This window comes from Balaenoptera ricei, chromosome 8, assembly GCF_028023285.1.
Source record: "Balaenoptera ricei isolate mBalRic1 chromosome 8, mBalRic1.hap2, whole genome shotgun sequence".
NCBI classification, from domain to species: domain Eukaryota; kingdom Metazoa; phylum Chordata; class Mammalia; order Artiodactyla; family Balaenopteridae; genus Balaenoptera; species Balaenoptera ricei.
Genome location: NC_082646.1, coordinates 9,832,305 through 9,857,717, shown reverse-complemented (window position 1 = coordinate 9,857,717; position 25,413 = coordinate 9,832,305). Strand labels below are relative to the sequence as shown.

At 43.3% G+C, this 25,413-nt stretch overlaps 1 protein-coding gene across 1 annotated transcript in view; it reads right to left on the bottom strand.

Moving 5' to 3' along the window:
* The window catches only part of CLMP (CXADR like membrane protein), a 91,439-nt gene that overhangs the window by 13,520 nt on the left and 52,506 nt on the right, over positions 1 to 25,413 (bottom strand). The window contains exon 2 of the mRNA XM_059930174.1: positions 4,871 to 5,028. Coding sequence (XP_059786157.1) covers positions 4,871 to 5,028 — 158 coding nt within the window. The remainder of the gene's footprint in view (positions 1 to 4,870; positions 5,029 to 25,413) is intronic.

Sequence of the window (25,413 nt, the reverse complement as noted above, 5' to 3'; positions counted from 1 at the left end):
GAGTCCTAATTTGGAGAAACGCTACTGGCTGGGAAGTCGGTAGTCCTCTGTATTCAAATGAGAGCTCCTCCACCTACGGCTGTGTGCCTGGGCTCAACTAATGAACTTTTCTAAACCTTAAGGTCCTCAACTGTCACACAGGGACAAGCTACTTCATAGGACTTTTGTGGGATGAGATAGTAAGTGTTCATGATCACTTTTATTAGGCAGATTCTGGGTTCAAGGAAGCCTCTAAGGTTTCCAAACTGCTCAGCCCATTCATTCCATTCATTTCTATAGTGGAGCTCTCCTGGCTAAAAGCCTCCATTGTTTCCCATCACCTGTGCACACGTGGTCTACAGTTTGACCCTCTGAATGTGGCCCCTAAGGCCAGTGCAGGCTGGACCACACCTCAGCTTTGACCCCTGCCCTCACATCTCTGAATAGCCTAGTCCCCAAACTTGAGTCCCTTGATTCCGAACAATGTCCTCTGATGCGTCTTTGTCTTGAATCATACAGTCTTCTCCTTCTGAAATGCCTCTCCTTTTATTTTTACCTAAACAACACCTACACAGGTCTCAAGATCAAGCTTGAGGGTCACCTTCTGTGTATACATGCTTTCCTGGTATATTGCTTTTCCCTGCCTTTCCCCCAAATCCTGTCCTAATATTAAATGAAGAAAAAAGAGATAACTACAGGTAAGTATTTAACATCTTTGGGAAGCAGAGATTATACAGCTTCAAAATAATTTTTTTTTTTTTTTTTTTGGCTTGCAGGATCTTAGTTCCCAGATCAGGGATCAAACCATGCCCTCGGCAGTGAAAGCGCGGAGTCCTAACCACTGGACCGCCAGGGAATTCCCCCAAAATAATATTAATAGGGACTTCCCCGGTGGCGCAGTGGTTAAGAATCTGCCTGCCAATGCCTGCCTGGTCCGGGAAGATCCCACATGCCTCAGAGCAACTAAACCCGTGAGCCACAACTACTGAGCCTGCGCTCTAGAGCCCGCAAGCCACAACTACTGAGCCCGTGTGCCACAACTACGGAAGCCCGCATGCCTAGAGCCCGTGCTCCGCAACAAGACAAGCCACAGCAATGAGAAGCCTGCGCACTGCAACGAAGCGTAGCCCCCGCTCGCCTCAGCGAGAGAAAGCCCATGTGCAGCAAGGAAGACCCAACGCAGCCAAAAATAAATAAATTTATTAAAAAAAATAATCTTAATATAATTAAATAACCCTTATTTAATATGAGAATTTCACAACACTTCTGACATGAGTTGGGGGTCAGTTACAGCCTTGCAATTTGACTCTTTCTTTTTTTTGTTCAGACACACATTGAATCTCGGATGCTTGTGTGCCTGTCTGTTTTATTTTGTTTTTTTAATTCTAGGGGATGTAGTGCTGAGACTAAGCCATGGATCAATAGGGGTGTGATGGGGGAACAGTGAATAAATTTAATCCTTCTGCAAACAAACAAATTAAATATATGAATCGCAGCTGTTGTAGGGCTGTTTGTCTTATGACATTCCTGGTGGACCTGCTCCCGATGCATTTTTAGGGAAAGAAGGCAGGACAATTTGTTAGGACTCCAGTGGAACAGTGCAACTTTCTGGCAGTTGCTCTGCTGTGCCAGGCCCTACGTAGCAGTTGTGAAACTGCCTTGAAGGAGATGGATGTAGGCCCCTCTCTCTGTGTTTTAGATCAGGATTTTTCTTGCTTAAAGCCAAAGAGAAAGGGGAAAGGGTGAAAGAGTGGCCAAGAGTGGCATGGGAATTGGAACATCTCTGTCCTGATTTCTCCAACTGAAAAACAGAGGGGAAATGTTGTGAGTTCCTGACTGACCTTGGGGGAGGGGAGCACTCTTACTTTGGAAATTCTACCGCGTTTTCATCCTAGAACCAGGAGGAAAGCTCCAGATTTCTAGTGGCCATGCTCTCTAGGTTGAAATTCAAATATCCCTGAGGCTGGCTACCCACCCCTAAATGTCCCCTGCATATCTGAGCATCCTAGACAAGAGGGATGAAAGTGTTTCTGCTCAGATTGAAACGCAAAGCTAACCTTGGGATATAGGTCATTGGTTAGCCTCACATCCAGGAATTCCCTGGTGGTCCAGTGGTTAGGTCTCTGAACTTCCACTGCAGGGGGCACAGGTTCAATCCCTGCTTGGGGAACTAAGATCCTGCAAGCCGCGCAGCGCAGCCAAAAAAAAAAAAAAAGAAAAATAAGCACCACGTCTGTTCCAACCCTTCCTGTATTTTCTTCCTCGGCCCCCCTTACTCTCACTCCCAACCCCCTGGCAATTAACCAGCTCTGGCAACTTCACCCACTGCTTGGTATCCCAACTCCCCACGACTGCAGTTTAAGCCCTTATCGTATAGCCGGAAACTGTTCAACTGACCTTGTTTCTACTGGAGTCCCGCTTAGATCAGCCTCACAGAGCCAGAGTGCATGCTCTAAAATGCAAAGATGCCCTTTTCACTCTTAAAAGCCTTCAAGAACGCCATGACCTTGTAGGAAAAATTCTCAGCTTCCTGGTATGGCAGGCAAGACCTTTCAGTTTCTGGTCCTGCAACCCACAGGCTCACACTTGCACTCCTTGAGAAGCACACCTTGACCTCTCCCCTCCTCCAAGGGCTCTCAGCCAGCGGCTCCTCCTTTGTTTTCCTCTAGAACACTCTGCTTATCTCTATCATGATATGTATCTGTTCAAGTAGCTCCTTTATGAGAGACAGTATGTGTGTTTAGTGGGAATCCAATATTTATTATATTTAACTAAACTGATTTTTGGTATTTCAGAACTTCCAATAGTGCTCAGCTTTTTCCAGCAACAGAGTCTCTGCATAATTAATTCTGTCTGGAATAATTTTCTCCCCATATTCTCCTTATTTCCTATATAGCAGCACATTTTCTAATTTCAAATTATTTATGAAGGTGACATAGCGAGTGGTTAATAGCCCAGGTACCGATGTCAGCATGCCCAATGTCAAAAATGGGTGACTTTAAGCAATCTTCTCACTTTGTATGTGTATATGCACGTGCCTTAGTTCCTAATTTTTGAAATGGCACCAATAATCCTGGTTATGAGGCTTAAGTTAAGTGAGATAGTATGTGCTAAACAGATTTGTGCCTGGCATAATATTTATTGTTCTGTCCTTAAAAACAATTTCTTGGGGGAGATTGGGATTGACATATATACACTAATATGTATAAAATAGATAACTAATAAGAACCTGCTATTCTTATTAGTAAAAAATAAAATAAAAAAATAAAATAAAATTCAAAAAAAATTTTTTAAATTATTGAATGACATTTCGCTTTAAGCTCCAAGAAGGCAGGGATGCTGATATCTTCTTCACTATTGTACCCCAGTGCCTACCCTACCGTAGCATACAGTAAGTGCAAAATAAATTCATGCCATGTGAATGACTGAATAAATGGCAATCCTTACTTCAGAGCATTCACTGAAGATAAGTAGGGAACTGTGCCTGCTTATCAGAGTGATAACAGAAGCCATATCAGTGGCCTTCTTTAATCAACCCTTAAGTTCACTTGGCTACATAACCAAGCAACTCTTTTTTTCTTTAGTTTAAATGAAACCGCTTGGGTGAAAGTTAGATGAGTGGCGTCATTCTTGGATTTTTATTAGAGGAACATGGCCTCTTACTTCCTTCCTTCAGAACTGAGAGTATCATGTCTAGGATTGATTATGAAATTGTTGGAATAAACATGCACAGGTTAAGGTGACCTTGCTCTCGAGAGAACAGAGTGAGTCTTGGGATGATGTACTATGAGAACAAAATGACAAGCGGTATCAAAATAACAAGGTGATGTAGGCAGCTCTGTAAGCAAGTTAAACTCCAACCGTGATCCTGAATTATATTTTCAGCGAAAACCTTTGCTTCTCCCTGCATAAACCACCTTATGAAATTAGTAGTATAGACAGAGGAGAGGAAAGGACAACTTTGCACTTTTTGTAGGGTAAGAAATAAAGTTCTGAAAATGAAGGAAAGTCTAAAGTCAGCTTCCCTAGGTTATAGGTTTTTGTTTGTTTTTTGTTTTTTTAAAATCACAAGACTTTCAACAAAAAGATTTTTAAAAATAAGTCAATGGGTAAAGGGAGTGAGAATAGTTATGCTAGAAAACCTAGGTTGAGGCAAGGTACAGTGGCTGAGTGCAGCCAAGGCAGAAAGGATGGTAACAATAGGTTACCTACTTCTCCTTCTCTAATGAAGACCAGACCAGGGGGTCACCAGGAGCAGAGTGTGACAAGTTCTGTTCACACCGCCAGAAGCTTATAGAAACCAATGGACCACCCTGGTGGTCCTACAGAACCTGAGCACTGCAGACCCAGGGCCAGCTCCTTTGTTTTCCAACTCTAGAACCAGTATCAGTTCTTTTGCTAACCAGTTATACATGTGTTAAACATTTCTATTTATGTCCTGTACTTGTTCCTCTGTATCTTATATTGTTTATCATATTATACAATCTTAGAGTTCAGAAGCCATGACTGTGCAAAGCTTAAGCATCAGCAGGTGGTGATGGTTTCAGGGGAGGAAGAGGAGCAAGATTCCCAGTACAGGTGTGGTTCTGGCCCACTAGACTAGGCAATCTAGCTGCTTCATCCTAGCCCCCTTCATAGGAAAGACCCTACTAGTGCAGATTCCCTCCTTAGGCAAATGATAGATGGCTTTCTCGTAGTTCTTGCTTGCCCAGGAAACATAGAATCTCTTACACTCGCAACCCAGTACCCTTTCTTGTTTATAGTTTTGCATCTGGAAGACTCTAGCCTTTTTCTAGCTAGAAAAGCAGTTTCTAGCCCTTACTGACACAAGGAGAAAGGCGAGGGAGGATGGGAGGAGAAGAGGCGGGGCTCTAGCCGGGCGCACACTCACCACTTTTTGGTTCCCTTCATGATCGGTGAGCAGCCATTCGATGTCCAGGGTGTCTTTTTCTGGGAGCCCCAGTTGATGGTGACAGGGCAAAGTGACCTTTTCCTCTGCCACTCTCTTGATCTCAGTGTGAGTCCCCAAGGTTCCAACATAGCAGGAAACTGGAAGAGGAAAACCTCTGATGAATCACGCAGAAACTGGATGGCAACGTGCAGGAAGCAAATATTACAACTAATAGCTATTGGATGTTTCTGTGGGCAAGGGGCGAGTCAGAGTGTTGGAAGAATCCTGCACCAGAAGTGATAGAAGTCCCGGGTCTCACACTGGCTCTTCCATATTAATTGAATTCATCATATCTTCCTTAACCCCCCAAATTACACTCCAGCTAATGCCCACCTTTCCTACCTTACTGGGTTTTCAGGAACAATGAAATAACTCAGGTCAACAACAGCTTTGTCTTTTGACCTTTCTATCCTCCACTAGCAAAGGCTTCCAGAAGGACGGAACCTAAAAGGGAAGGCAGGGTTGGCCTCCTCCCAGAACAGGCTCCAGATACTGGTTCACTCCTGAGACTCTTCTTAAAGTCAGGCTGCCCTCACAGAACTCTGAGTAAGTGCAGCATCACCTCTGGGAGCAAGTGGGCTCTTACAGGCAGTCCCTGCTTCCTTTAGGGACACACATCCTCCTACCTTGCCACCCCCGCCAACTTCTATCTTTCATTCTCTGTAGTTTCTTTCTTTTTTTTTAAATTGAGTTATAATTGATATAATATTCTATATAAGTTACAGGTGTTCAATATAGTGATTCACAATTTTTAAATGTTATACTTCATTTATAGTTATTATAAAATATTGGCTATATTCCCCACGTTGTACAGTATATCCTTGTAGCTTATTTGATACATCATGGTTTGTACCTCTTAGTCCCCTACCCTTTTCTCTGTAGTTTCGTATCATATGGCTTCAAAATATCAAGCAGCACTTTCTAGCCAAAGCAGAATTCCAAGTTACCACATTTGGATCCTGTCCCTTCATCCATCCAATATTCCTTTGGCCAATAGGAATTCAGTTCCACTTTTGCTTTTTTTTTTTTTTTTTTAATAATTATTTATTTATTTACTTATTTATTTATTTTTGGCTGTGTTGGGTCTTCGTTTCTGTGCGAGGGCTTTCTCCAGTTGCGGCAAGTGGGGGCCACTCTTCATCGCGGTGCGCGGGCCTCTCACTATCGCAGCCTCTCTTGCTGCGGAGCACAGGCTCCAGATGCGCAGGCTCAGCAGTTGTGGCTCATGGGTCCAATTGCTCCGTGGCATGCGGGATCCTCCCAGACCAGGGCTCGAACCCGTGTCCCCTGCATTGGCAGGCAGGCTCTCAACCACTGCGCCACCAGGGAAGCCCCACTTTTGCTTTTTTTAACTGTCATCTTTTTCCAGGAATGGTATGGTGTCAGCAACTTTGCATCCCAAGTTCACCTTCTCTCCTTCCTATTCATCTCTTAGTACCTGACTTTTTCTTTTTTTTTTTACTTTTTGGCTGCACCAAATGGCATGTGGGATCTTAGTTCCCCAACCAGGGATCAAACATGCGCCCCCTGCAGTGGAAGCTCGGAGTCTTAACCGCTGGACCTCCAGGGAAGTCTCTCTTAGTACATGACTATTAAATCTGCAGTATTGATGACCGATAAATTGATATGATGAAACCTCACCTGATTCTAGGTATGATGTGTCTGACATTCAAAGTGTGCTTTAGCTCTGATCCTCCTTTATCTCCTTACACAGAGATAAAGAAGTTCAGCGTCAAAAATGATCTCTTTCAAGCCATTCACAATGGAACAGAATCACACAACCTCTAAGATGGAACAGCCCCAAGTGCCAGGGCTTGTGTGAAGCCCTCTCTCTGGCAGAGAACTCACTCTGCCACTTTAGAAGGGTTTTAAGCACTAAAGACCAAGGGTCGTGACCAACAGACGCATATAAACTACCTCTCTTATTCCCCGTTCATTTCCCCAAATTGATTAGCAGCACATCTGTAGGAAGGAGAAGGGCCTGTCTTCTTGCCTGTAGGGAAATGAAACAAGGAAGAAGGGAGCAGAGGAGATTGTGGTTCTCGCTCAGGGGGGCTGATGGGCTGAAATGCAGGGGGCCTCGGAGGTAGACCCCAAGAGAAGCAGCGGGTGGATCCCCAAGCTCCATGGCCAAGAAAGGAGACTAGAGAAATCTGCTGAGCATAAGAAGGGGCCTCAGAACCAAAAGACAAGCCCCTCGTGGGGTCTAACTGACATTCTCAAGAAGGTTTCTGTTGTTTCAGTTTAGAACGTGACACTGCAGTGGGCGTGGCCGCCATGTAGTGAGCACTTCTAATGGTGTGGCTCTACACTGAGCAGCCACTTTATAAAGAAAGGGTTATTATCCAAAATTACTGAGGAAATGTACAGAGGGGGTTAGCAACTTGCCCAATATCATACAGCTAGTGCAATGTGGCAGTGCTGGTCTCCACCCAGATGTGTCTCACTGCGAAGCTCACACTGACAACCATGCTATGCTGCACGTACCCTTTGTTTTTTGTTTTTGTTTTTGTTTTTGTTTTTTACAGCTTGTTGGTATTTTAATCATCAACATCTGAGTGCTTTATTTGGTCTCTACACAGGTGACCATTTGTGTCTGATCTCTACACAAATGACCATTTCTCCAGTGCTTTTTCTGGAGAGACAACAGAGACAGCAAGGTCTCAGTTACCTGGTAGACACAGGGTAGTACTTGATGAACTGCTGGAAGAACCCTCCAGGACTTCTTCATCCTGCTCTGGCTGATTTTCATTCTTTTTTTTATTCTGCTGGTGGTAGAAGACTAGTATCATGGACTTCTTCCCTTTCTTACATTTTTCCACACTCTGCCAAAGGGTTGATTTTACCTTCATGACCGTCTTCCGTACCTTCTCACTTTCATAGTCCTGAAGTTGATAAGGGGCCTTCCTCTTCTTCTTCCCTTTGACGCTTGGTGTTTGTTGTTTCGAACTCATGGTGTGTATCTCTGAATCCGAATTAGGCTCCTGTGGTTTCTCAGTTACCTCTGCCATGTTGTAGCAACAGTGTGATCTCGTGCCCTTTGTTTTATGTGGCTTCCTGGATGTCTGGTTCTCCCGTTAGCCTCTAAGCTCCTTGAGATCAAGTTCTGTTCACCACTGCATGCCCGGAGCACTCAGCCTGGGTCTCACACACTGCAGGTGCTCAATAAATATGTGTTGGATGGATTTGAATCTAACCCACACAATGATTTTACCAATGAGCAACCTGAGGTCTGGGAATAAAGGAGTCGGCCCAAGGTCCTACTGAGAGGGAAACCACTGACCAAAACTGCCCTTCCTGGTCAGGCACGACAGTAACCACTTGCATGAGTTATCTTACAACAGGAGGTGCTGGTAAGGAACTCAGAACTGACAAGCTACCACCAACCAGAAGAATTCAGGAAAGGTCAAAAGGAGAGAGGAGATGCCAGTCCGTATGTCCTACCAACCTCCCAGAATCCTTCTCGCTGGAATCCATCTTGGCTGAGTGATGCACATGTCACCAGGAAGGACCCTGAGTCAGAATGATTGGCCAGAGACAACCCGGAAACTAAAACCCAAGACTGCGAGCCACGTGGCAGAGCAGTCCTCCTGGGTTCCCTTACCCTGCTGCTCTCCGCCCGGGGACCCCTTCCCCATAAAGTCTCTTGCTTTGTCAGCACGTGTGTCTCCTCAGACAATTCATTTCCTAGGGTTAGACAACAGCCCACTCTCGGGCCCTGGAAGGGGTCCCCCTTCCTGCAACACTACAACTCATTTAGTGGCAGAAATAACCCATATAAAACCCATCCTCCCTCAGTCCCCATAAAGCAGAGGCGGTTTGCACTGAACTAAGCTAAGCTTGTAAGGAGGAGCTCTGGCTTCCATCCCTGATCATTCCACTGGACACGACAATGTTCAAATGAAGCACCCCTGGCAAAGCTAGAGAACCCAGTACCAATTTGGTGCATACAGTAGGTACTCTATACATTGAATAAATAAATGCAAAGAATCGGCTATGAAAGTTGCCGATTTGAGCCACTAGAGGGAATCAAAGGCTCAGATTTGGTTGCTGTCCCACAAGGAAAGGAACAGAGTGGTGGGTGGTGTGCTTTGCCAGAGCACCAATTTCTATTTATACCACACCCAGAATTAAACACAGCAATGCGGGGACTGGCCACTCAGTGAATACAAGCGGCTTTACCAAGGCAGGGAGCCTCAAGATCAGGGTGCATTGCACTTTTAGTCTTCCCTGAACCTCGGTTCCCCAGGACCCCTGCAGATTTCTCAGGTCCTTCTGTGCTTTTTAACCCACACTCATGTTCTACAGTCTACACGGACAGGGGCCTGGGCTCTGATTACCACCCCCAGGCTCGGCAATGCTCATGGGGGCTGCCGAGCACGCCTGCCGCCTGGCCGGTGAGCAGGACGGAGCAATCCCAACACCCCAGGGCCAGCCTTGGGTTCCCTGGACACTGAACGGTTTGTCTTCATTGAGAAAGACCTTAGGGGGTCATCAAAATTTAACTGCAGCTTGGAGATTTGAAGCGTCAAGTCACAAAGCTGGTTGGTGGCAGAACTGCAAGTAAGGGAATTATCTCTATTGTGTGACTGGGACTTGTGGCGTTTGATGGTGGGGACAGGTGCTGGAAGGCGGCAGTGGTAAGGACCCCCTCCATGTGCAAATGCAGTCATGGACGCCGCGGCCGCTCCCTAAGCTGAAGCCTTTGCCTACAGCTCCAGCACTTAACAAAGGACCCCTGTGAGCTTGGGAGAATTACCCTCTCTGAGCCTTAGTGTTCTCATCTGCAAAATGGGAATTAAACTAGACGCTGAGGTAAAGCACCTGGTGATGGCACATAGGGGTCTCCCCCTAAAATGTTCTTCTCTAGTACAGAAAGGAGTTTTTCCTCAGATGCCTGCTGCCTACATTCGTTAAGATTAGTTTAAGGTTTTATTCTCTAAAGGGCATTTATATTTATTAAAGATTCTCTTGAACCTTCAAGACCTCCTTCAAAGAGAAGGGGCAGGGGTAACTTTTTTTTTTTCAACATGAATATTTGTATATAACTGAGGGAAAATAAGCCACATACTTTGGAGATGAATCCACTGAGGAGATGAGTCAGTTTTTAAAAGGCGATTTCTATAACCAATTGACTATTCACATTAAAACACTCATAGTTGGGACTTCCCTGGTGGCACAGTGGTTGAGAGTCCGCCTGCCATGCAGGAGACATGGGTTCGAGCCCTGGTCCGCGAGGATCCCGCGTGCCGCGGAGCGGCTGTGCCCGTGCGCCACAACTGCTGAGGCCCGTGCGCCACAACTGCTGAGGCCCGTGCGCCTGGAGCTCGTGCTCTGCAGCGGGGGAAGCCACCGCAGTGAGAGGCCTGTGCACCGCACCGCGGCGAGGAGTGGCCCCCCCTCGCCGCAGCTGGAGGGGGCCCAAGGGCAGCAGCGAGGACCCAATGCAGCCGGAGATAAAAAAATAAGTAATTTATTAAAAAAAAAGAAACACTCATAGATGACTATTCTACTCACATAAAACATTCACTCTCAAATCGCCTTTCTAAAAATGTTATGTATGAAGAGCTGGCATTGATTCAGTGGTCAGGTAGACGCCTTGGACGACCCTTTCAAGGAAGCTTACTTAGTCCAAGTAAGTGAAGCCTATAGTCTTCAAGCCCTGACAAAAACACTGTTTCCCTCATATACTGAGGCCCTATTTCTGGATCAGACTGTATGGGTTCGAGAGATGTGGCAGGAGTGAGAACCCTGGCTGAATTTTCTCAGATGGCTCCCCTAGGGCTGCCGGTGACCCATCTTGCTTTCACAGATGCAAAAAGACAAATGGCCAGGGGTAAGTTTTAATAGAAACCAGGATGCTGCATATAAAATATCTATTTCTCTTTTCTTTCCCTAACAGAGAAATTTTCTACTTCTCAAATACTTACTGAATGCCTACGGGGTACAAGTTGCCCAGGGCCCGCTTGCTACTCTCTCCAAAGAATGGATCCTCTATGCCGCCCTCATCAACACAGGTCATGCACACTATTTACTGTACAGCAGGGCACCTGCTAACAGGCGATGGAGGGGTGCAAGCACCCCCTTCCACTCGGTGATTACACTCTTTTCAATGGACCCGTGCTCTTACCTGAAGGGGAGGAGAATTTTCTTGTGTTTTGCTTTACATGGAATATTTGAGAAAGCCTCAAGAAAATCAAAATCATTGAATGTCATTTAGAAAAATGAAAAGGATTTTGGAAATTTAAAAATAGACTTCTCTTAATTTATAGATCAAGAAATCGAGGCTTAGAGAGAAGTGACTCACCCAAATGCCTCCTGATTTCTAAGACTAATATATATATATTTATATATATATTATATATATATAAATTCTGTAGGGGTGTGTGTGTGTGTGTGTGAGGGCATGTACCTTCCAGACTGTTTCTGGAACACTGTATGCAATTCAAGGTACAGCAGGATGCAATAGAAGGAGCATGAGTTTGGAGTCAGACAGATGTGGACTTAACTGGTCCTAAGACCAATTAATTCCCTGACCGCTCTGAGTCTTTTTCCTTCTCTGTAAAATGAGCATAAAAACATCAACCATGAAAGGTGATTTTAAGGGTTACATTTGATGTATGTAAAGTGTCTGGCACTGGCACATGGTATACAGTACATACTCAACAAATGTTCATTGTTATTATTAATAGTTGTACACGTCATGCTTTGAAAGACAAGGAAAACCAGAAAAACATGCTGAGGAAGTGAAGAAGAATTGTAAGGAGTATGAAAGTCATTTTGCTAGATAACTCTTAATATTTGGCCATATTTGCTCTCTCTCTCTCTCCATATATATATATATGTATCTGTATATATATGTATGCATATGTATACGTACATATACGTACATATATGTATGTATACATGTATATTTTGCTGCATATTTTTGCTGCTATGTTTCAACATCTTGATCACACCTAGGCAAAGTGATCATATTGTGTGGAAGATCAATCATTTCCGACAAGAGTGGTTAAGAAAGACGCCAAAGAGTAAGTGGGATTAAGCTGTTTCTGGAGACAACAGGCTTTTCCTGCACAGACCCCAGGGAAGGCAGAGAACATTCCTGGTGGAGGAGCAGCTTGAGCAGAGGCAGCCTCTCTCCTCTAGTCTGCCTCTCAGGCGCCCTTGCTGTGAACCAGGCAAGTTTCTCTTCTCTCTATTTTGCTTTCCCAGGCCAAACCCAGCATCCCTCCAGCCAGCTGCCTTTATGAGGTGTTTGGAAAAGGAAAACCAATTCACTCTGAGCTGCTAGATTCATCCCAATGTCTTCTCAGAGACAAACGTATACTTGATATTTAGAGAAAGCCTGGAGCTGAAGGAACGCAGCTGTGATTATCAGTGGAATTTCAGGCATCTGGGAATCAGTGTGGTGCCTTGTTATCTTTTTCCCCCAGGAGGTGAGCATTTGTTCCTGTAGTCCTAAAATTAATGATGTGGGTGCAAGGACCAAGATGGCAGCCTTCGGCTTCAGTGTCGGGGTGGGAGGTGGGAGTGTATAGAGCTTCCTCTGGCTTCCCAGTCTGGGGGTTGGTTTTAGAGGAGGAGAAGGAAGTGGGGAGGAAGATGGAGTAAAGGAGGAGGGAGGAAGGGAAGGAGCAGGGCTAGATGTAGGGGGAAAGGGAGAGCCTTATGCTGATAGAAGATAGTTGAAGAAGTTTCCAGACTAAACACAGGCTGATTAAAAATTATCAACTCATGGGCTTCCCTGGTGGCGCGGTGGTTAAGAATCTGCCTGCCAATGCAGGGGACACGGGTTTGAGCCCTGGTCCAGGAAGATCCCACATGCCGTGGAGCAACTAAGCCCGTGCGCCACAACTACTGAGCCTGTGCTCTAGAGCCCGCGAGCCACAACTACTGAGCCCGCATGCCACAACTACTGAAGCCCACGCGCCTAGAGTCCGTGCTCTGCAACAAGAGAAGCCACTGCAATGAGAAGCCTGCGCACTGCAAAGAAGAGTAGCCTCCGCTCACTGCAACTAGAGAAAGCCCACACACAGCAACGAAGACCTAATGCAGCCAAAAATAAATTAATTAATTAAAAAGAAATTATCAACTCACCTTCCTTCCCCTCTGTGAAAAACTTTCTCAATATGTACTTTGTGTGTATTTATCCACATTAAAAAATTGTATGGAGCTCTTCACCTATCAGGTATAAAGGGAACACATAAGATGATAACAGTTTCTCCCTCCTCCTCAAACCATTTGAAAGCTAATGATTAATAATACTTCACATTTATTTAGCAATTAACAATTAACTCAGCCTATTCAAATGCATTATCTCACGTGGCCCTATGAGCACATGATGAGCTCATGTTATCACCTCTGTTTCAGAGAAGAGAAAACAGAGGACCACACAGCTGAGGCCACACGGCTGATGGGTGGCACTGTGGGGACATGGGCCCACCTCCAGTGTTTATTCTAATCTCTTTCCTACACCAGAGGTCATTGCCTTTGCCTTGAAATTGGTTGGAAACACAGAGGTCATGCTTATTAAATATGGGTGGCACAGAGCTAGGTAGCTGAGCTAATCTGAGTGAACACATTTAAGATATATAATCATCTTGCTAGCTGGGATTCTGAGCCAAAGGCTAGATGAAATTTAATAGAGACAATTGTTAGAAGTTATAGCTAGGCACAAGTACAGGGTGGGAAAGACCTGGAGGACCTGGGGGGCTACGAGATTTACACTGACCAGTAGTATGATATAACTGCTGAAAAAGCCCATGGAGTTTGGGTTGCAAAACCTCTTTGAGGAATAACCGCTTCATTGTCCTCTATCCTAGACAAATGAGCATATCCAGAACACCTGTGTTCAGTTCTTGAAGCTGCACATGAGAGGGACATTGACAAAAAATTTGGCATCCAGGGTTGTAACTGGGAGATGATGGGATCTAAAAACATGTCATATGAGGAATAGTTGACACAATTATTGGTGAAAAGGTAGCAAGACAGAAGACTAAGGGGCAACATGGTAGTTCCTTTCCAACATTTAAAAGCCTACAAAACAAGTAATAGGCTTATTGAGTGTTGTTCCAGAGAATAGAATTAGGTCCAGATGGTGTAATAGATTCAACCATAAAAGGATAAACTGGGAGATCTCCAACACCTCTTTCCAGTTCTGAAATGATATGATTCTCTTACAAAGGATCTATTCCATTTGGGCTTAATATTTTTTTAATTGAATTATAGTTGAATTACAATGTTGTGTTAATTATTGCTGTCCAGCAAAGCGACTCAGTTATACATATATATATTCTTTTTCATATTCTTGTCCATTATTGTTTATCACAGGATATTGAATATAGTGCCCTGTGCTATACAGTAGGACCTTGTTGTTTATCCACATTTGGGCTTAATATGTTGATAGACTTTCTAACAGTCCCTGCCTGATCGGCGAATGCACTGAATCATTTAGTGAATTTTCCATTCCTGGAGTCACTCAAGTGGGGTTATGTCAGGGGCTGTGAAAGGGACCCTTATGTGTGGATGTTAAACTCAATATTTCATGTCCTTCCTAACATTCTATTAAATATTTTTCCAATGCTTGATATAGTCAAGGCACGGTCCTCGTATACAAAGTGTAAGATACAGATGTATACTATTAGCTGTCAGTGTATTTTGTCATCATCTATCAGCTCTTACACAATTTATACAAATAGTCTAGTTTTGTTCCATTGTAACATTACTTTTCAAGATCACTGACGGGCTCTTTGATAGAACTAAAAGGAACTGGCCCCAAGCAACTGTAGCATTTCTTTCCTATCTGTGGATATTTTAATCCACAAGGGGGCAGAATTTGCTTAGCGAGATTAGCCGAGCCTCACCTTACATTTTTATAACAGTAAAAAGGATTAAAATTGACAAAGAATTATAGACGACCTTGGATTTAAGTTTGAAAAGCACTTTTTTGCTATTTGTGGTTATATGCTAAATTTCAAACTGTATGCATTTAGTTTCCAAGGGCCATGGAAAAAACGGAAATCTTAGAAAATATGATCAGGCATTTGAGAAAAACGTTGTTAAAGAAATAGAAACACACACTTTTAAAAAATAACTTAAGGTCACTGGTTTAACTTTTTCCAACTGAAATAGGTGTTTACTTTGTCTAAGACCAAAAAAACTTATTTTCATTGCAGAACTTCTTATGAAGCAAATCAATTACTCAGGTATTGTGAAGTATCATCTTCAGAGAGTCAATAAGGAAAGGCAAAGAGGGAAGGAACAAAAATCCATCTCAGGTGGCTTAGAGGGGAGGAATCAGCAGAAGAACCCTGGTCCTTTAAATCTTAATGTTTAGCCTTTGTTTTAGGTTGGTAATTTACTGAATTTACAAAATTTACAAAATTTTGTAATTTACAAAACCCTAGAATGCTCTGGTTCTCTGTAATCTAGAATCTCAAGCTTGGGAAGGCCCAGAAGGTCATCTTGGTCATTATCCTGCCTTCAGGTCAATTTCACATTTAAAACTAATCTGCTAAAACATGAAATTGTTCATAGTCTCTCATTATCACTGAGAATCTGAAATCACAGCAAAACTTTTATAAGTTCTTGACAGGTCTGTTAGTATCAAATTGTTTATTATTGTATATCATAAGATATTCAGGAATACTGATTTCTATAGCATTTCCTTAAACATCTTATCCACCATGCTTCAGATTCTGGGTGCCACAAACTAACGGGAACATTGACAAAATAGTTGGCAGCCAGAGCTGGGTAACCAGGAGTGCACAGTTGTTCAAGGAATATGAGTAGTCCTCCTGTTACCACCCTAGATGGTGCCGGGCTACAGAGATGAATGACATTGTCTTTTGTCTATGAAGACGTCCCAATAATAGAGAAACAAAAGAGGCACCCAACAAACCCAGTTCAAGGCACTGTGTGTGATATGAATGTGAGGGTCAGAACGTGCTCTAGGATTTAGAAGAGGAAGATCACCAAGGCGATCAGGGATGGCTTCATACAAAAGGAAGTATTCAACCTGGGCCTGAAGAATAGGTTGGACTTTTAGCAGCTCTAATTCATAGGTGATGACATTCCAAAGACTGGGAATGGCGGCCTGACTGCTTAGGAAATGAGTTGTCAAGCTGACTTCAGTGTTTGGCAGATTAGAACATCACTGTGGACCCTCGATCCTGGTGAGGTCTCACAGACTGGTCCGTAGTATCACAAAATCAGCATGTAAGCTCTACCCACCACTGTCCTACACCTGGGGGTTGGCCATCTGGGAGTAATGGTTTACCCTGATTTCTCCAGGACTAATTGTCAGGGGAAGGCTACCAATCTAGTCTACAGGGATCACTCTGCTACTAGAAAATACACGTTATCCCTCAGAATTCTGTTCTCAGTAGTATGATTGTACATGTCCCATGCCTGTGTTCATGTCCACATATGCAGCACCCCACACACACACACACACACACACACACACACACACACACCTGTCTAGAGACCCCTACCTACAAGCATGCCCGTGTCAGTATGCAGATCAGACAAGAATGTATGCCTTTGATGCTGAGATTCCAAGACCTAACCTGTTTCATCGACATGCCTATTTATAGCCTCTATCGCATTCCAAATGCTAAGTCGCTTTCTAAATCTAAATCTTTTATTACCTTCAGCAGAGATTTGACCAGAGGGAGGAAATTAAAAATAGACATAGACTGGCTACTGAGAGAGCAGTAGTCAATTTTTAGGGAGTCACAGCAATGGAGACTTAAGATTATGCTTATAATTAAAATCTAATGATAAGTTAAAGCCTCATTTCAGCCTTTAACTTTATCCTTCCTCCTCCACCTTCCCATCAAAGCTAATTACAAAGAGAAGATGCCTGGTCTGAACTTCATCTGTTTCCCTCTCCATCACCCACTCTAGGGACAGACAGAAGAGCCAAGAAACAAAATGATAGTACAAATTGGTCACCCAATATATTTTTTAAAAACTCCCTATGGAAATATTTATCAATAATAGCTAACAATTTTTGAATGTTCATCTTGTGCAAAGCATTGCACTACTCTATTTATATTTATTTTGGTTTTTTTTTTGGCTGCGTTGAGTCTTCGTTGCTGCGCGCGGGCTTTCTCTAGTTGCAGCGAGCGAGGGCTTCTCTTCATTGCAGTGCACGGGCTTCTCATTGCGGTGGCTTCTCTTGTTGTGGAGCACAGGCTCTAGGTGCACGGGCTTCAGTAGTTGTGGCACGTGGGCTCAGTAGTTGTGGCTCGCGGGCTCTAGAGTGCAGGCTCAGTAGCTGTGGTGCATGGGCTTAGTTGCTCCGCGGCATGTGGGATCTTCCTGGACCAGGGCTTGAACCCGTGTTCCCTGCATTGGCAGGTGGATTCTTAACCACTGCACCACCAGGGAAGTCCTCAATTTATATTTATTTCCATTTTTAATCTTCTCAGCAATCCTGTGAGGTAAGCACTAGTATTATTCTCATTCTATAGACAAAGATGCTGAGACACAGAGAGATTAATTTGCCCAGATCACACAGTTAGTAAGGAGTAGAGCCATGATTCTAATCCAGGCATTTTATCTGTAACACCCATACTCTTAACAGTGTATTATACTGCCTGTCAGTATATATATATTTAACAAACATTTTATTGCTCTAGAGTTCTGCTGGGATTCTTGTGAATTCCTGCAGACCTTCTCATCATCTTCTTTTCTATTCTTGGTCATATACAGAGATGCTTCTCAATCTTTCTCTTTTATGCTCCCATTTTTACATATATATCAACTCACACTCTTCTTTACTACTGTTTGGAATAGATTAAATACTGTGATTAAACAATGGCCTTTTAGAGCAGGCCTTTAAAAACTAGACAAGAGGAATGTACTGCTGACCCAAAGAAGGTAGACACAAAAGAGTACACGCTACGTGCTTCTGTTTATACAAGGTACAGAAACAGAAAATTCATCTATTCTGTTAGAAGTCCAGATGGTGGTTACCCTTGGAAGAAGGAGGAATGGGTTGATGGGAATATGGGGAGGCATCCAAGGGGCTGACTAAGTTCTATTTCTAGATTTGGGTGCTTGTTACTTAGGAGTGTTCATTTGTGAAATTCATCAAACTGTACACTTATGATTGTGCATTTTAGGTGTGTATCTTATACTTCTTTACTAATTACCTCTTTCTGCATAACAAATCATTCCAAAACTTAGCAGCTTAAAACAACAAACATATTTCATAGTTTCTGTGGGTCAGGAGTCTGGGCACAGCTCAGCTGGGTAGCTTTGGTTTAGGGTCTCCCATGAGGTGCAGTAAAACTGTTGGCTGGGGCTGTGGTCTCATCTGAAGGTTTGACTGAGGTAGGGAGACTCCATTTCTAAGCTTACACACGTGGCTGTTGGAAGGTCTCAATCCCTCACTACACGTGCCTCTCCAAAGGGCTGCCTCACCCCAAGGCAGCTGGCTTCCCCCAGGGTAAGTGACCCAAAAGAAAGCACAAGAAAGTGTCGAAGATGGAAACTCAGAGGAGACACCTGTTGCCATATTCTATTGATATTTGTTATAAGTGATTACATTATTCCTGCCCACAATCAAGCAGAAGGAATACTAGGAGGGAGGAATTCTGGAGACAATCTTAGAGGCTGCCTACCACATCCTTTAATAAATGTTTAAAAAATTATGCATTAGCTTCCTCTACCTCCCCACTCACAATGATAATCACTGTCTCATAGAATTAAAAATGCTTTAACTATTCACAAGTTTTTTGGTAACCACAACAGCCCTAGGAGTGGGTTATGACATGAATTCTTTATTCTGTTTTATAAAAATGTAACGATAAGCTTGATATTACCACTTTTATGTCTGCATAGAACTTTTTAGATTTCACAGTTGTTTCCCATATATATTTTGAGTTTTGTTATGCAGAGTAAGTGGGAATTGTAGTTTAGTGTTAGTTTATCTGAAAGTACTCTGCAATCATAAAAATGCTTTATAATATTAACAATATCTAACATTCATTGAGTGCTTACTATATGCCAGTTACCGCATGCTGAAGAATACATACATTTTATATATATAAATTCATTTAATCACTTAACCCTATGAAGCAGGGTTTACCTCATCTTACAGAGCAAAACCTAAGACTCAGAGAGGTTAAGTAATTTGCTAAGATCTCAAAGTTAATAATTTCAACTAAGTCTGACTTCAGACTTCCCATGCTCTACAAATGATATAAACTATACTCTTCACATCATTCTGGTAACACATTTTCCTGGAATATGTCATGGGGAAATGTTTACAGAAGCTGTGCCATCCTAATATCATGGGGGCAAAAAGAAATCATCTTCAAAGATTATGGCAGGTAGAATGTGGAAGACAGTAATTCCCCCAAATGGCATTTGTATCCAACATTCAAGAATATAATCCTCCTGCCAATGCAGGGGACATGGGCTCAATCCCTGATCCAGGAAGAGCTTGCATGCTGCGGAGCAACTAAACCCGTGCGTCACATCTGCTGAGCCCGTGCACCACAACTACTGAGCCCACACGCCTAGGGCCCGTGCTCCACAACAAGAGAAGCCACCACAATGAGAAGCCCATGCACCGCAACGAAGAGTAGCCTCTACTCGCCACAACTAGAGAAAAACCCGAGTGCAGCAACAAAGACCCAACGCAGCCAAAAATAAAATTAATTAATTAATTAATTAATTAATTTTTAAAAAAAGAATATAGTCTTTCTCCAAGAGGCTGATGCTACTGACCTATTATCATTTGGCTAAAGTGCTGGCATATACTCTTACTAATATGCTCATGAAAAGGTGACCATTCATACCATTTAACACAGACTCATTTTTTTTCTTACGCGGCTTAGTGTTTCTATTTTTTTTTAACATCTTTATTGGCATATAATTGCTTTACAATGGTGTGTTAGTTTCTGCTTCATAACAAAGTGAATCAGTTATACATATACATATGTCCCCATATCTCTTCCCTCTTGCATCTCCCTCCCTCCCACCCTCCCTATCCCACCCCTCTAGGTGGTCACAAAGCACCAAGCTGATCTCCCTGTGCTATGCGGCTGCTTCCCACTAGCTATCTATTTTACACTCGGTAGTGTATATATGTCCATGCCACTCTCTCACTTCGTCCCAGCTTACCCTTCCCCCTCCCCGTGTCCTCAAGTCCATTCTCTACGCGTGTAACACAGACTCTTTTAAAAGGGCTTATAAATAACTACTGAATTATATAAGTTCTTAAGGACTGCAATAAGCTTTAATATGCTTCCTATCAAGTATGTGAGCGGCACTATAATCAGGCTTAGCTCATGCTTCACAAGAAACATCTCAGAGCTTCTCTTCTCCCAAAGACAGAGAATGGCAATTAAAAATCTGGACCTTGATCTGTATGCTACTTAATGATGGTATACAGCTAAATTGGCTAAACCAGACTTCAACTTCTCATGTTGAGGTGGCAAGAAGAGACCTAGTATTGCAGTTTGGTTCCCTACACCCAATACACATCCCTGCAGAAAATGTCAGGTCTCAGCAAGGGAGGATTTACAATGCCAAACAATTTCCCCTAGCTTTACTTCCTTCCTCTCACTCACCCACACCCAAATGACTCAAATGGCTGCTTCATGCTCATTTATCCTTTCATTCACTCATGTATTTATTCAAATGACCTAATGATGAGTCTTGGCTTTGGCTCGCCAGAGGATTGACTTCCAGAGTATCTTTGCATTTTCACCAGTGCAGCAAACAGGTTCTGGCTGACCTCCCTTTCTCCCTGCCTACTTCATGCTTACAGGAGAGGAGTGGAGAACCGGGAATCATCCAAGGGCTTTTGGTGGTTTCCAAATTTAATTAACTATTGGCATCACTTAAAAGTGACTTTTTGATTCTAAACTTTTTGGAATAATGTGATAAGCATATGGTAAACATTCAAACAGAACAAAATGGTCCACAGTGAAAGGTAAGTCTGTTGCCCACACCTAGCCCTCAGTTTCCCTCCTACAGGTAACACTTGTTACCAGTTTCTGTGCATTCAGTGTCTCACACTTGACTCCTGGCTTGGTTGCTATGGAATATTAGGTTGGATACAGTTTTCTCAATTCCGGAAGGCATTGCTCCATTGACTTCTGGCTTCCAGAGTTACTGTTAAGAAGTCTGATGCCAGTTTTAATTCCAATCTTTCATAAGTGACCTTTTTTTTCTCTCTGGAAGTTTTTAGGGTTTTATCTTCATCCTTGGACTTGTCAAATTTTGCTAAGATGGGTTTTGGATTGTACGTCTTTTTTTTTTTTTTTCCCATTCATTTATTGTTAGTAATCTGAAAGCTCATTTAAATGTAAGGCAATGTTATTATACTATTTAAAAATAATTCCTTCCATTTTCACTTCTTCCTCTTTGTATACATATGTGTTAGATGTTGGACCTCCTGGGTTGATTCTCTCATTTTCTTACCTTTTTCTCATGTTGTTTGAGTTGTTCCGAGAGTTTTTTTCAAAGGATCTCTTAGAGGTCATTAAAATCAGCGATTCAAATACATTTAGTACACACTCTTTTCTGGTTATATAACCTTTGACAAGTTCCTTACCTTCTCTGTGCCTCAGTTTTCTCATCTATAAAATGGGGGAAATAATTGTACCCAACTCATGGGCATTTAATGAGGATTGTTGATTTATACACACTACTATATATAAGATAGATAACTAATAAGAACCTACTGTATAGCACAGGGAACTCCACTCAATACTCTGTAATGACCTATATGGGAAAAGAATCTAAGAAGAAGAATAGATATATGTATATGTATAACTGATTCACTTTGCTGTACACCCGAAAGTAACACAACATTGTAAATCAACTATACTCCAATAAAAATTTTTTTAAAAAGATGTGGTATATATATATACACAATGGAATACTACTCCCTAACTATTAGAAAAAACCATAAAAAAGAATGAAATTTTGCCATTTGCAGCAACATGGATGGACTTGGAGAGCATTATGCTATGTGAAATAAATCAGACAGAGAAATACTATATGATACCGCTCATATATGGAATCTAAAAAATACAACAAACTAGTGAATATAACATAAAAGAAGCAGACTGACAGATATAGAGAACAAACTAGTGGTTACCAGTGGCAGGGGAAGGGCATTATAGAGGTGGGGGAGTAGGAGGTACAAACTGTTGGGTAGAAAATAGGCTCAAGGATGTACTGTACCACATGGGGAATATGGGGAATATAGCTATTATTTTGTAATAACTGTAAATGGAAAGTAACCTTTAAAATTGTATAAAAATTTTTTTAAATTTTAAATTAAAAAAATGAGGATTAAAGCATGTAATGAGGATTAAGTTAGTTTAAATACATGCCTGGTACATAGTAAATGTTCAATAAATATTGTTATCATTATTAATCTGTTCCTTTTGCATAACATTCTACAATTTCTTCCCTTATGTCCCTTAGGATATTGATCATAAGGTTCCTTGCACAGTCTCTGTTTCTATTTGTTTTCCTCTTACTTTTCTCAAATGTCTCATGTTAGGGAGAGAGATACCAAAAAGCTCTTTGGAAGTGCTGTGAGCCAACAGGGCTTTTTGTGCCACGGATTTCTCTGTAGGCTTTTTCACTGTGGGATTCCCAAATGTCAGCATCCGGAGGCCTTTTCTTTGAAGCTGTTCTCTTTCTCCGGAGAAGAATTCTCAAGTCACCCATCTGTCAGTGGGAGGTGAGTAATGGCTGCCAGTGATCTCTGAGCTGGGTGGCCAGGGGGTTGGAGAGTCCTGTTCAGAATGCAAATCCAACAGCCTCAGAGAAAAGGCCTCCAGACCTTGACTTTGGGAAGCCCCATGTTTACAGTTTGGCCCTTTGCTCTTTGCTGTGTCTGACGTCTCTGTTTCTCCAAACTCCCTTCTCCTGTAGGGTGGGGGAGGAGTTGGGGCTTCTCTGTGGAGGGTGCGGAAGGAGAAACTTAGATCTTTTTAAACAGACTGTCACCTGATCCCCCAGCTTTAAGAACATGACTCCGCTCGTCTTTTTGCTCCTCGAGCCGGCTGCCCTCCACAAGCAGCAAGTTTCGGCCACGGGGACCTGGTGAGTCAGGTCTCTCCTCATCTGCTGCCCTTCATCCAAATGTCTGTCGACATTTCTCTTTCCCCTCAATTTCCTCCCCTATTCTCTTGACCTTGGTGGATTTACAGCCGTTTTATTCCTGTACTTTCATCTTAATGGGATTTGGGGAGGAAACAGAGAAAAACACCTGTGTTTAACCCAATAGGTGATTGGGGGTGGGGAGCAAGCATTGTCTTCCATGCCCTAGACATTTTCTCTGCTCCATGTTTGAGACCAACTAACAACTTGATAACACCTGTGGCTTTTTACCCTCCCACTTCTCCTGTTCAACAGATGGTCATCTTCGCAGGGTGTGTCCCTCGACTGTGACACTGATATCTGACCCTGTGCCTGATGGGACAGTCCTTTGGGAACAGAGCTGCGTGTCCTTGTCCTCAGGCCGCTCACTTTGGCGTTGGCGACAGGATGGTCACACCCCTGCTGGAAAGTATTTCTGCTGCAACCTCCTTTGTTCAGCCCGATAGAAGAGGAGAAAGGACGTTTCTGTCTTCTCCATTTGACCTTGCCTGAAGAGCAGGGTACCAGAACAATGTGAAAGCAAGTCTTATCTTGTTTTTTCTTTCCTTCCTCCCTCCCTCTCTTCCTCCCTTCCTACCTTCCTTCCCTCCTTCCTGTTCACCAGGCACGTTGTATTTCAACTGTCTTGGTTCAGGTTGGGGGAAAATGAATCAAGGTTTTCAGAATGCATTGAAGCGGCTCAGAAGCGCTGCGGATAAAGCCGTCCCGCCCGACATAAATGAGGCCCTGTTCTGCCCAGCACCCTCCTTCCTCCGCCCTCACCGCTTTTGCTGCGTTTGCAGCTTAGAAACCCTACGAGAGGCTGAGGCCCTCCTAGGAAAAATATTTGTTTAAAGTTCTCATTTTCTCTGTGGTCTTTAAAAGCCACTGTGGTTCTTAGTCCCGGAATCAGCTTTTCTGGGCATATCACACTGGTCTCCATCTGTGACCTTTCTAGGGCCATGAACTCTACAGAACTCTAGCAGAGATCTGAAGATTTTTGTTCGGGAGAAATTGGTGGCAAGCCCTGCGAGGAGCTGCTTGGGACATGCAAGCAGATTTCCTTGACCGCTAGCTCCTGTGTCAACCAGGGAACCAACAGCGTGAGCATGTATTATGTCCCCACTGTGCACAGGGATTCTGTGAGAGATACGAGAATAGGATTAACACAGGATTCCTGATTCTTGCCCTCAAGGAGCATCCAATATAGTTGTAAGTGGTGTGAAAGAATCAGAATACCATGAGACAGTACAAAATGGGCAAATCCTGGGAATTCCCTGGCAGTCCAGTGGTTAGGGCTCCGCATTCTCATTGCCGAGGGCCCAGGTTCAATCCCTGGTTGGGGAACTAGGATCCCACAAGCCGTGAGGCGAGGCCAAAAAGAAAAAAGCAAAAACCAAAACAAACAAACATACAAAAACCCCCAAATGGGCAAATCCTGTAAAGTCTCAGGAGCTCAGAGGAAACAGTAACCCAGGGATGATGACAATCCGTAGAGGAAGTGACCCCTGTGGCCTGAAGGATCGCAGCATTTCAGCAGGTAGGACGGGCGACAGGTAGAGCGGAACTCTGCCAGGCAGAGAGTTGGGAGTAGAGTAGTGCTGGATGTTTGGGTGGGAGTGACATGATCACTCAAGGTTGGGTTGCAAGGGAAAGACAAGAGGAGCAGAGAGGAGGGCGCAAGTCATTTGCGGCGAGATTCAGGATATGGAAACTTCTAGAGAAATACTACTTAAACTGGCCCTCAGAGAACAGCTCTAATTTTTCTTTTGGTTGTTTTTAGTTTAACAGTAGTCTCAGGTTTTATCAACAGTTTTCCCACCTGACCTGGTTTACTGTTCTTTGAGATTAATCCAGAAGCAGATGGAGACTTAATTTTGCCCACTCTCCACCCCGCAAACCCCTCTTAAATCTCCAGGCTTTTGCTGGGCTGTGGTGTCACAAGTGAGTAAATCGAGATAAAAAGGAATTTAGATGTATTTCATTCAGCACCACAGGCCTATCTGGCAGCAGAGGCCTGAAGTGTCCAATCCCCACTTTTCTGGATTGTGCCTCTGAAATAATCTAGCAGGCATCTGCCCATATCGCTTTTAGGATATCTGGGGGTCTGAACATGACAAAACACACCCCTTTCCATGACCCACAAGAAGTTGCTCACTCTCTATTGCCTCACCTTCCCTGCCTGGAAAATCTCTCTCCCTCTTTCATGGAAACAGCCCAGGTAGGTGGCTTTGACTGAACAGCATGGCTTTCTCTTATCCCCTTTCCCATAGTACTCAACAGACACCTATTAGAGTCTTTATATTTTGTTGTGCCTGAATATTTGTTCGTCTTTTCTCCCACTAGACATTAAGCTT